Source organism: Schistocerca nitens, chromosome 3, assembly GCF_023898315.1.
Source record: "Schistocerca nitens isolate TAMUIC-IGC-003100 chromosome 3, iqSchNite1.1, whole genome shotgun sequence".
Lineage (NCBI taxonomy): Eukaryota > Metazoa > Arthropoda > Insecta > Orthoptera > Acrididae > Schistocerca > Schistocerca nitens.
In genome coordinates, this window is record NC_064616.1 from 552,960,415 (window position 1) to 552,972,842 (window position 12,428).

Consider the following 12,428-nt stretch of genomic DNA (forward strand, 5'->3'; position numbering starts at 1 on the left):
CCATCTAACTTTCGGAAAAGCATCATCCACACAATTCCGAAGACGGCAAGAGCTGACAAGTGAGAGAATTACCGCACAATCAGCTTAACAGCTCATGCGTCGAAGCTGGTTACAAGAGTAATATACAGAAGAATGGAAAAGAAAATTGAGAATGCGCTAGGTGACGATCAGTTTGGTTTAGGAAAAGTAAAGGGACGAGAGAGGCAATTCTGACATTACGGCTAATAATGGAAGCTAGGCTAAAGAAAAATCAAGACACTTTCATAGGATTTGTTGACCTGGAAAAAGCGTTCGACAATATAAAATGGTGCAAGCTGTTTGAGATTCTGAAAAAAGTAGGGGTAAGCTATAGGGAGAGACGGGCCATATACAATATGTACAACAACCAAGAGGGAATAATAAGAGTGGACGATCAAGAACGAAGTGCTCGTATTAAGAAGGGTGTAAGACAAGGCTGTAGCCTTTCACCCCTACTCTTCAATCTGTACATTGAGGAAGCAATGATGGAAATAAAAGAAAGGTTCAGGAGTGGAATTAAAATACAAGGTGAAACGATATCAATGATACGATTCGCTGATGACATTGCTATCCTGAGTGAAAGTGAAAAAGAATTAAATGATCTGCTGAATGGAATGAACAGTCTAATGAGTACACAGTATGGTTTGAGAGTAAATCGGAGAAAGACGAAGGTAATGAGAAGTAGTAAAAATGAGAACAGCGAGAAACTTAAGATCAGGATTGATGGTCACGAAGTCAATGAAGTTAAGGAATTCTTCTACCTAGGCAGTAAAATAACCAATGATGGACGGAGCAAGGAGGACATCAAAAGCAGACTCGCTATGGCAAAAAAGGCATTTCTGGCTAAGAGAAGTCTACTAATATCAAATACCGGCCTTAATTTGAGGAAGAAATTTCTGAGGATGTACGTCTGGAGTACAGCATTCTATGGTAGTGAAACATGGACTGTGGGAAAACCGGAACAGAAGAGAATCAAAGCATTTGAGATGTGGTGCTATAGACTAATGTTGAAAATTAGGTGGACTGATAAGGTAAGGAATGAGGAGGTTCTATGCAGAATCGGAGAGGAAAGGAATATGTGGAAAACACTGATAAGGAGAAGGGACAGGATGATAGGACATCTGCTAAGACATGAGGGAATGACTTCCATGGTACTAGAGGGAGCTGTAGAGGGCAAAAACTGTAGAGGAAGACAGAGATTGGAATACGTCAAGGAAATAATTGAGGACGTAGGTTGCAAGTGCTACTCTGAGATGAAGAGGTTAGCACAGGAACGAAATTCGTGGCGGGCCGCATCAAACCAGTCAATAGACTGATGACCAAAAAAAAAAAAAAATGCTGTTTGTAGTAGCTTACCTGCTCTCCTATTTTCCTATTCATTATTAAACCTACTCCTGCATTACCCCTATTTGATTTTGTGTTTATAACCCTGTAGTCACCTGACCAGAAGTCTTGTTCCTCCTGGCACTGAACTTCACTAATTCCCACTATATCTAACTTTAACCTATCCATTTCCCTTTTTAAACTTTCTAACCTACCTGCCCCATTAATGGATATGACATTCCACGCTCTGATCTGTAGAATGCCAGGTTTCTTCTCCTGATAACAACGTCGTCCTGAGTAGTCCCATCCTGGAGAACTGAATGGGAGACTATGTTACCTCCAGAATATTTTACCATAGAGGATGCCATCATCATTTAACCATACAGTAAAGCCACATGCCCTCAGGAAAAAGTATGGCTGTACTTTCCCCTTGATTTCAGCCGTTCGCAGTACCAGCACAGCAAGGCCGTTTTGGTTAGTGTTACAAGGCCAGATCAGTCAATCATCCAGGCTATTGCCCCTGCAACTACTGAAAAGGCTGCTGCCCCTCTTCAGGAACCACACATTTGTCTGGCCTCTCAACAGATACCCCTCCGTTGTGGTTGCACCTACAGTGTGGCTATCTGTATCTCTGAGGCACGCAAGCCTCCACACCAGTGGCAAGGTCCATGGTTTATGGGGGGTTCATTGAAATAGGAATGCTGAATTGTTAATTTTTTTACTTGAATGAATGACCTTTAAAACTTGGCAGCATCATCAGAGGAATGAGTGTGATACAGTCAGGCATGTTTTCCATTGTTTGAAGATGGATAAATCTAGTTAAAGCACATCATCTTTTATTTCAGAAGAACCTTACCAGATCTTACAGTTAATTTTGTAGTTATACAGTCATGACTGAAGTAAGTCTCTCACCATTAAGAAAATGGATAAGCTCTCTTAAAATTATGGGGTGAGAGCTTACAACCACCCATTTGCTGAGCATGCAGCCTAACAATGTGCTTGACTTCAGTCACTGCTACACAGCCTGTGTCATCTGAATTATTCCCACCAACTCCAAATTTTCTGAATTTACAGGTGGGAACTCTCCTTACAATATGTCACTCATCTCCATAACCCCCAAGGGCTCAGCCTTCACTAATCTTGGTCCTCCACCTGCTTGCATCTTCTACCCTACTCCCTCTCCTACCCATCACATGCTTTCAGCCTGCCAGCACACCTGCATAGTCCTTTCCCCTTGTCTGATATCCTCCTTCCCCCTGCACAGCCATCTGATACTACACCTTGCACCCCATTATCCTGTTTCTGTGATGTCCCTATATGCTCCTACAGGCAGCACTAGCATCTTCTCCCATCCTTACTCTGCTGAGCCTCTCCTTCCCCACCTCATATCTCATCTGTACCCTCAATATCCACTACAGCTGAGATTTCAGCTCACTTTTGTCACAGTTACAGTTGGTCTTAGCACCTGGAGAGGACAGTGGCCATGTGCATGTGAGTTATAAATATGTATATAAGTGTATGTTTAGTCTATGTCTGGTGAAGGATTTAGTTCAAAAGCTAAAAAATATCTAGCAGTCATTACTCAATGTTCCTGTCTGTCACCCAGTGCCTTCCCTATGTTGTGAATAAATATCTATCCTTTTTGCATTGCTGGTGTTCTGTCTCGGATTTTCAACTGTTGGTGTTTCAAGCAAATTTTATTATCTGTTAGATTTTATGGACTCACAGAAGTTGCCAAGCAGATATAATTTCTGTTTACATTTGAACTTAATTATATTAGCTATGAGATTCTTTACATCAGTGGGCTAGTGATGAAAGATTTCTGCAGCTTACTGGCACAGAGTGATCGATAGTGTAAATCATTTCTCCTCCAAGTATTATACTTATGAATACCACAGTTCTTTTCAAATTGTGATAAATTGCTGACAACAAACTTCATAAGGGAACAAACATAATCTAAGACTGTTAACAGTATGCCTAACTGTATAGAGAGTCACCTACATGATGTTCTGGAGTAGTCATTATATATAATTATCATTACACACTTTAATGCATTGCACTATCACTTTCTTCACAATGAAGAATGTCCCAGTATATGATGCCATAAGACATTAATGAGTGAAAATAAGGAGAGCTGTGAGAGCTTGATGACATATTGTATATCATCTTCATCCAGGAATGAAGATCCATCAGTTGTAGAAACACTTTCACAACATATATAGCCCAAAGGATGGTTCAGCAGAGGCATCTCAGAAGAATTACAAAGGAGTCTTCATTCATATAAGTAGAAATTCTCTTAGAAGCAACACTGAAGAAGAAACTGTAAGTGAAACAAGAAATTTAATTCAGTATGGCAGTAACCTCTACAAAACGTCTAGATCATGGTGAGTGGTATTATCTATGGAAAATCTGTCAGTGATTGATATATAGAGAAAATGAACTGTGATTTCAATGAAAACTGCGATACTCTTGGAGCTAGGTTTCTAAATATAAATAAGTTCTTCAGCAATAAATGTTTGGGTAAAGATGGTCTTCATTAAGTAGGTTAGGATCCAAAAATCTTAGTAAAATGTTTGTTGATATATTTAAGATTCTGAAAAATAGGGGAAACTCATGAGAAACAATGTAGATGAGAAACAATGTTTGGTAATGACCATGGCAAGACGAAAATGGTACCAAAGAAAGAGTATACTTGAGACCACAAATAGGGAAGAATGTCCCTACATAATGCACTTGAATGTAAATTGTCTAAGTGCTGGCTTTTCAAACAAACATCATAAAATAAATGAATTACAAATTCCTCTATCGGCATGTAGAAATATCAAAGTTATTAGCCTCAATGAACATTGGCTTGTATTTGACAATATTAAAGTCTTAATGAAATTGAAAATTTCAAATTAGACAACAGCTTTTGTAGACAAGAGAAATAACATGAAGGCTCTTGCATACTTATTCATTATGACATAAAATAATAAATGATATTAATCATTTGAATGAAGAGTGTATATTTGGAAGCTGCTGAACTGAGATGAGGGACCTGAATGTTGTAGTAGTTTCTATTTATGGAGTACCAGAGAAAGGTACAATTTAAGTTTTTCTGGTGAAATTTCATTGCCTACTTGAAAAACGCAGTAAAGAAAAAAGGAAGATGACAGTAACAGCTGCTGGCTTTAATGTTAACATCACTGATGAAAGCAATGAAGCATCAAAATTCACTGATTTAGTGAAATACTTTGACTTTAAAGTAAACTTCATACAATCCACTAGAGAAAATGCAAAGTCAGCAGCCTGTATTGATGATATTCTAACAAATTATGTATTTGACAATGTTTATAAATTTTGCATAGGTTTGGGAATCTCTGACCACTCTGTTTTATTCATGGAAGTATAAAAAATTGAAATAGAAATTTCATGAACAAAAGTCGTATGAAAAGGAACTTCAATTAAAACTACTCAGTTACATTTAGAAATAGGTCAACAGAGCTTGAATGTCCTTCAAACAGCTGTATTTCAAGTAATAGTATCTTTAACAAATTTTTAATTAGTTTTCTTTAAATATTTAATGCAACTTTTCCACTTGGTACCACATGTAACAAAATGAATAATAAATGTAAGTGGATAGCTCAAGGTACAAAAATTTCTAGTGCCAGGAAGGGGAAACTCCACAGTCAACTGAAATCTAATAAAAACAGATGTTTTACTGAGCATGTTCATTATGATAAAGCTATATTTAAAAAAAGTTGTGAAGGCAGCCAAACATAATGGCAACAAAAAATTCATTGTACAACATAAAAGTAAGACAAATGGAATGTGGTCCATTGCAAAGTCAGAGTTAGGTGTGAGAATTAGTAGTAATGAAATGTCTAGGAATTAAAATAAATGACAACTTTACTGTAAACCCAGCTCAAATATCAGAATGTTTAAACAAATTCTTCATAAATGTGCAAAGTCGGATGCTGATGTAGCAGCGTATCAGAGTAAAGTAAATCCCTTTGAACTTCAGCAAGAAGCTGAGTACCTTGTGTATTTTTAAAAAATCACACTAAAGGATGTGGAAAATATCATGTTATCATTAAAAAATAAAAACTCAGCTGGGTGGGATGGGGCACCCAATAGAATGATTAAAACAGTGTGTGACATAATAGCACCTCCCCTAACTAAAATGTTCAACCAATCTTTTCAACGGTGATGCTTTTGCAATGTTTTGAAGAATGCCAAAGTCAGACCCTTGTTCAAGAATGGGTTGAGGGAAAATATGAGAAACTATCATCCTTTTCCTATTCTTCCATTCCTGTCAAAAGTGTCAGAGAAAGTAGCTGCAAGCCAAATCAAAACTTTTATTGTTAAAAACGATATTATTATAAGTAAAAAATTGGATCTCAAATGGGGAAAAACACTCTGGATGCAGTGAAAAACTTTACTGAAAAGATCTGCAAATTATTGGATCAGAGATGTAAAGTTGCAGATATCTTCTGTGACCTCACAAAGGCATTTGACTCTGTGAATCATGACTTGCTTATCTACAAATCAGACAAATATGGGATTAAGGACAATCCTCTAAATTGGCTCACACCATACTTACACAACAGAAAACGATGGGTAACTATCACTTCAGATGCAGTGAACTATTATTCTAAATGGAGTACAGTATCACAAGGTGTGCCTCAAGGCTCCATTCTGGGGCCAGTCCTGTTCATTTGTATGTAAATGATTTACCCATAAGTATAAATTCCCCGTCGGTTCTGTTTTCAGATGATAATTCTGTTTTAATTGAAGATGACAATGCAGAAAAATTCTGAGCTTCATGATAAGCACACAGAATACCCTAGAAAACTGGTTCCAGTTTAATGGGTTGAAACTGAAGAGTACAAAATGCCATGTGGTACATTTCAAAACCAAACTTTCAAAATATGTGGAACTTAAAACACAACATAACAATCAACTTGTGTAAAAAGTTGTCACAGTCAAATTCCTAGAACTACATGTGTACAGAACTTAAGGTGGAATGCACATACTGACTTCCTATCAAATAAACTATGCAAATTCCACTGACTTGCATACACAAAAATTGATTAGCATAGTTATTTTGAATCTGTTATTATATATGATACAATTTCTTGTGGAAGTTCAAGTAGTGTATCTTGAATACCAAAACTGCAAAAGAAAATTGTCATATACATGTGTACTACTCAGCAAACAGAGTCATGTCGCCCATTGTTTCAGAAACTGCAAATCCATATACATTTATGAAACTATATGCTTCCTATACAGCAGACAAAAATTATTTGGTGAGAATAATTTTAACCACACATATAACATGAGAAATAAAAATAATTTTACGTTACCCACACACCAGTTGAAATTATGTGCATGGACTCCACAGTATATGGGGATGGTCATGTATAACAAGTTAATGAGCAAAAACATATTTAATATGAAATGAGAAATTTTAAGAAGAAGGCTACGGCAGATGCTGTGGGAGAAATGCTACTATTCAATAGAATAATTCATTGAGGATGAAATGATAATTTGCGTAAGTGTGACATTTTATTGCTCATGTATGTAACAAAATTGTGTTGTTATTCTGATGCTCTTTGTTAAAATCAGCTGTTCTGTGTTTATTGTGAAATTTTACTACAATTCTGACATGCCTCCTGTACCAGAATCAAATGATTTAGATTATGAACATTATGAGACAAATAAACCATAATTCACAAAAATTACATAAATAGTTCTCTTTAATACATTGTACAGGCAGACTACAATTGTGACCACTTATCAAAATCGTGAATAACCACCATTTGCAGCACATATCACTGCAAGAAGAGAGTTAGTGAGGTTCTGGAAGGTGTCAACAGGGATGCGGAACCATGCCGACTCAAGTGCCATGGCCAGGTGTGCTAGGTTTCTCAGTCAATGATCCATGGTCTGAACAGACCCATCAAGGTGGTCCCACAGATTCTTGATTGGGTTTAAATCCAGGGAGTTTGGTGACCATGGAAGCATGGTAAAGTTATCCTGGTGCTCTTTGAACCATGAATGTACACTGGAAGGTGTGTGACATGTTGCATTGTCCTGGTCATAGATGCCACTGTGGCAAGGAGAAACCAACTCCATGTAGGGGTAGACATGTCCCACAAGGATAGATGCATACTTGTGTTGATCTCTTGTGCCTTCCAGAATGATGAGACTAGCCAGGGAATGCCACAAAAACATTCCCCAGACCAAAATCCTCTCTCCTCTGGCCTGGGGCCTCCTGATGATTGATGCAGGGCGTTTGCTTTCACATGTTTCACGCTACTGGAGCATATAATGTGATTCTTCATAAAAGTACACCTGTTACCACTCAGTGGACATCCAGTTTCAATACTGGCATGCAAATTCCAGACTTTGTCACTGATGAACAGCATTCATCATGGGTGCATGAAGCAGGTGCCTGCTGTGAAGTCTCATACTCTGCAATGTTCACTAAACAGCCATTGAGGAGACACTAATGGTAACCTCTTAGTTCATCTCAGTGGTCAGTAACTTAATAGTTACACATCTGTTTGCTAGTACACATCTCTGCAGCCATCATTCACCCTCTTGTCACCTATGGCCTACGGTGCAACACAGTTGCCTTCCAACCGGTTTTCGATAGTGCCATTTTTCCATGTATTGTACACTATAACCATGGTAAACAATTCACAAACTTATCCAATTTCAAAATGATTCCACCATTAACCTGAAAGCCAATGATCATGCCCTTTTGGAGATCAGATAAATGTCTCTGTTCCTTGGTTATGACAAGCACTGCACTTCTGTGTGCCCCAGACTTGGTTCATATACCATCCACTGCTAGTGCTGCCACTTAACATCTGTGAGTGGTTGTTGCACAGTGATGCTGAATATAGGCAGTAGGCACACCACTAATGTGACTGCATCATATATAATATAATATTAAAGAATTGCTTACTGCTACAGAATGTGTGTCCTATATCAAAATAATTTAAGGTCAGATATTCAAATTATAAGCATATTCTTCAGTGAAATCTATCATTTTAGCAGAACAATATACTGAGATGGGAAGAGTCATGGGATATCCCCTAATATTGTGTCATATATTCTTTACATTCTTTTGTCAGGTGTAGTGCAGCAGCTCCACATAGAATGGACTCAACAAGTCATTGGAAGATCCCTGCAGAAATGTTTAGCCATGTTGCCTCTGTTGCTGTCCATAAAATGGTAACATTCTTGCCAATGCAGAATTTTGTGCATGAATTGATCTCTTGATTGTGTCCCATAAATGTTCAATGGGATTCATGTCTGGCAATCTTGGTGACCAAATTGTTTGCTTGAACTTACCAGAATATTCTTCAAACCAAACAACTGTGACCCGGTAACATGGCATATCATTATTTGGGAACATGAAGTACTTTAATGGCTGCAAATGGTCTCCAAGTTGCCAGACATAACCCTTTCCCTTCAATGATTGGTTCAGTCAGACCAGAGGACACAGTCCATTCCACTAAACACAGGCCACACCATTACAGAGCCACTACCAGCTTCCACAGTGCCTTGCTGACAACCTGGGCCCATGGCTTCATGGGGTCTGCACCACACTTGAACCCTACCATCAGCTCTTACCAACTGAATTTAGGACTCATCTGATCACACCATAGTTTTCCAGTCATCTAGGGTCCAACCGCATGGTCATGAGGTCAGGAGAAGTGCTGCAGCAATATTGTGGTGTTAGTAAAGACACTCAAATCAGTTGTCTGTACCTCATTAACAGCAAATTTTTCCACACTGTCCAAATGGATATGTTTGTCATACATCCCACATTGATTTCTGCAGCTGTTTCATGCAGTGTTGATTGTCTGTTAGCACTGACAACTCTACACACATGCCACTGCTTTCGATCATTAAGTGAAGGCCATTGGTCACTGAAGTTAGGTGTTCTTGGCACACTCTTGACACTATGGATCTCAGAATATTGCATTTCTTAATGATTTCTGAAATGGAATCTCCCATGTGTCTAGCTCCAACTACCATTCCACATTTAACATCTGTCAATTACCGCCATGCAGCCATAATCAGATCAGAAACTCTTTCACATGAATCACCTGAGTAAAAATCCAATCCAGTGCCCTTTTGCACCTTGTATATGAGATGTTACCACTATATGTATATGTGGCTACCACTGCCCCATCACTTTTATCACCTCAATGTAATCTCATTTATTAAATAATAATGTTGCAATGTGTTGAAACTATGACAGGTTTAATCTTATTAGACATTCTTAGTGCTTGTGCAATTTGTAAAACAACTCGCTTATGTGTTCCGACAGACATTCTCCAAAAACACTAACAATTTCAACAAAAAAATATCTCTAGCAGGCTACATTTATGTGTGGATTTTAGAATAATCAATGTCATTAAGATTTAATGACATTAAAAGATGTAAAACAAATACGTTATCAACATAATATTTCTCTAATATTACAGAATTTTTGGAGGTATTTTCTAAATTCTGAATGACATTGTATCATTTTGACCTGGTATTCAGCATTAGAAATTAATCTCAAACTTGTAGAACCACACTGTACCTCACCTCAAAAGACTGGAACTTGAGTGCCACCTGATAATCTTGTTGAGCAGTAATTCTCCATACACATTCTTTATTAGGTTGATAATCTTCTGGATAGTTAGGAGATTCTAAATGGCCACCTGTCCCCTTGATTTCAATTTGTCCCCCACATACAGCTGGAAACAGAGTAAGACAGAGGTCAGAGTGAAAGAAGAACAGTTTATATAAAAGTGTATGTAGTCAGTAGGCAGCAGAAAAGGAAAATGCAGTTGTGGTCTATAAAGAAGCACTTAAATCTTTGTTCATTGAATGATTAGTAAAACCAGTTTGTTCAAGCACCATCTGCATAAAACTGATTTATCCATTTATTTGTCATCAACAAGTAGAGAGATCATACAACAAACGTTTATAATTTGAATAAAATGCCTAGACATACCATCAAATATTGTTTGAATGAAACATAGAAATAAGGATCAAATGTTAGAATAGGCACTTTATATGTCTATGAGATGACTCTGAAGCCTTTAGACCTGCACTCAGCAAATCACTGAGAATTAGAAGGCAGAGGCCCTTCCTTGTTGCCACAATATTTACATCCAGTAAAGATGACAACTTAATGGACACATAAATACTGGACAGTAAATGTGAAGCATTATGGCTCAGCTTTCAAACATGTATTCTTCTTCTTCTTCAGAGCATACAGTTATAGTACATTGACATCAAAATATCCAGTCTGCTACCTTCTACATAAGCCACAGACTTTATAGAGGGAGCATTTGTTTAAGATGGAATGGGTAAGTTTAATGTGGATAGTGTAAGGGATGGGGAGGGTTCAGGGTCTGAGAGAAAGTGAAACAAGGAAAAAGGACAAGAATTCAGTGGTAGAGACAACACACTCATGTCAGGGAAACTGATTGCACTATAGTATAAAATGTTTTGGGTGAACATATAGTGTTAAATCTATATAAAATTCTGCAGTTTTCTTAATACCCACCTCGAATACAACTGGCAGGCAAAGAAGCAACAGAATTTCACAGATTAAATGTCATAGTGTTGCCCCTCCTACTACTGATTATATCTCTGCTAACAATGCTAGGTTATCTGTAACATCATTGTTCTGATCATAATGACAGTACACAGGGAGCTACAAGCATTTAAGATGTGAATCATCTCAGTAATATATGATCTAACATCTGTGTTCAGGTCAAACGGCTTCATGAACACATGAAAACAAGTCAGCGCTGTATGGAAAATGCAGACAGATGTCTGATAAGTGAAAAAAAAAGATCAGTACACCATGACTCTCTGTTCTGTGGAACAACATTGATTACATTTGGATTAATATTAAACAGGCTATACAGTACAAACAATTTTTTCAGTCATTTAAAAAATCAGAGTGGTGCTGAAATCTGTGTATCAGATGCTTTCCATATTTATTTATACTTTAATTTTTAGCATCATTCATGGTGCACCATTTTACTCGTCATTGCTGTTCCAGGTACTTTGGTCTAACAGTACAAGGCAGGACAACCATTACAAATGAGCAATACTGGCCAGTTTTCCAACTGCTTTCATTACATGAGTGGACAACATGGAATTGGATTATCAAGAACAGCAATGGACTATGTAGTTTTGGTATACAGAGGGTGTACACAGTGCAGATATTCACAGGCATTTGATGGCAGTTTGTGGAGAGTGTGCATCATCATGAAAAGTGCTCTTGCAAAATGACAATACTCATGCCCACATGAGTTGGAAAACCATGGCTTTCATTGCTGAAATGGGGTTCCAAGTACTACCAAATTCACTGTATTCTCCTGAATTGGCCTCCTTAACTTCTGTAGGCTCCCCTTCAACCACTTTTCTAGAGTCTGTTGCACCTACTGCTGGACAGCTCCTTGCAGTTCCTATAAACCTGCAAAATAATGTACTCACAGACGTTTCTTCACAGCACCAGAAGGGAGAAGGATGGCAACCATGTTTCCCCACTCATACAGGGATGAGTGTTGTCATATTGTAAGAGCACTTTTCATGATAGTGCACACTTTCCACACACTGCCACCAATTGCCTGCCAATATCCACTGTGTTTACACCCTCCTTCCACAAAAACCATATTATACAGCACTATCCTTGATGATCACACTCCATGTTGTCTGCTCACATAGTGGTATCAGTTGTGAAATTGGACTGTACTATGCAGGGATTACATTTCTAGTGATTGTCCTGCCACCTACATTTAGAACAAAGTGCTACATATTTGGACCTGTAATGATTGGTTGAATGGCACACCCTGATGGGGAAAAAATAAATTTTTAAACCAATATCAATGTGGAAAGCCTATTTGGAATAGTTATTAATTCAGAGTCTCACATATTTGTAATAGAGGGTGCGGTATTTGTGCCTGACAAAGTTATTAGCAGAGGTCAGACTGGGAGGGGGCAGAGGGGGCTCTAGCTGGCCACCCAGGTCCCCTGATCTGTCAGTGTGTGATTACTTCGTGTGAGGAGCCCTCGAGTTT

At 38.0% G+C, this 12,428-nt stretch overlaps 1 protein-coding gene across 2 annotated transcripts in view; it reads right to left on the reverse strand.

Moving 5' to 3' along the window:
* LOC126248459 (tolloid-like protein 1) overlaps window positions 1-12,428 on the reverse strand; it is a 600,069-nt gene that overhangs the window by 160,208 nt on the left and 427,433 nt on the right. For both annotated transcript variants that reach the window (XM_049949462.1, XM_049949461.1), the window contains exon 9: window positions 9,934-10,085. In XM_049949462.1, the coding sequence (XP_049805419.1) occupies window positions 9,934-10,085 (152 nt within the window). The remainder of the gene's footprint in view (window positions 1-9,933; window positions 10,086-12,428) is intronic.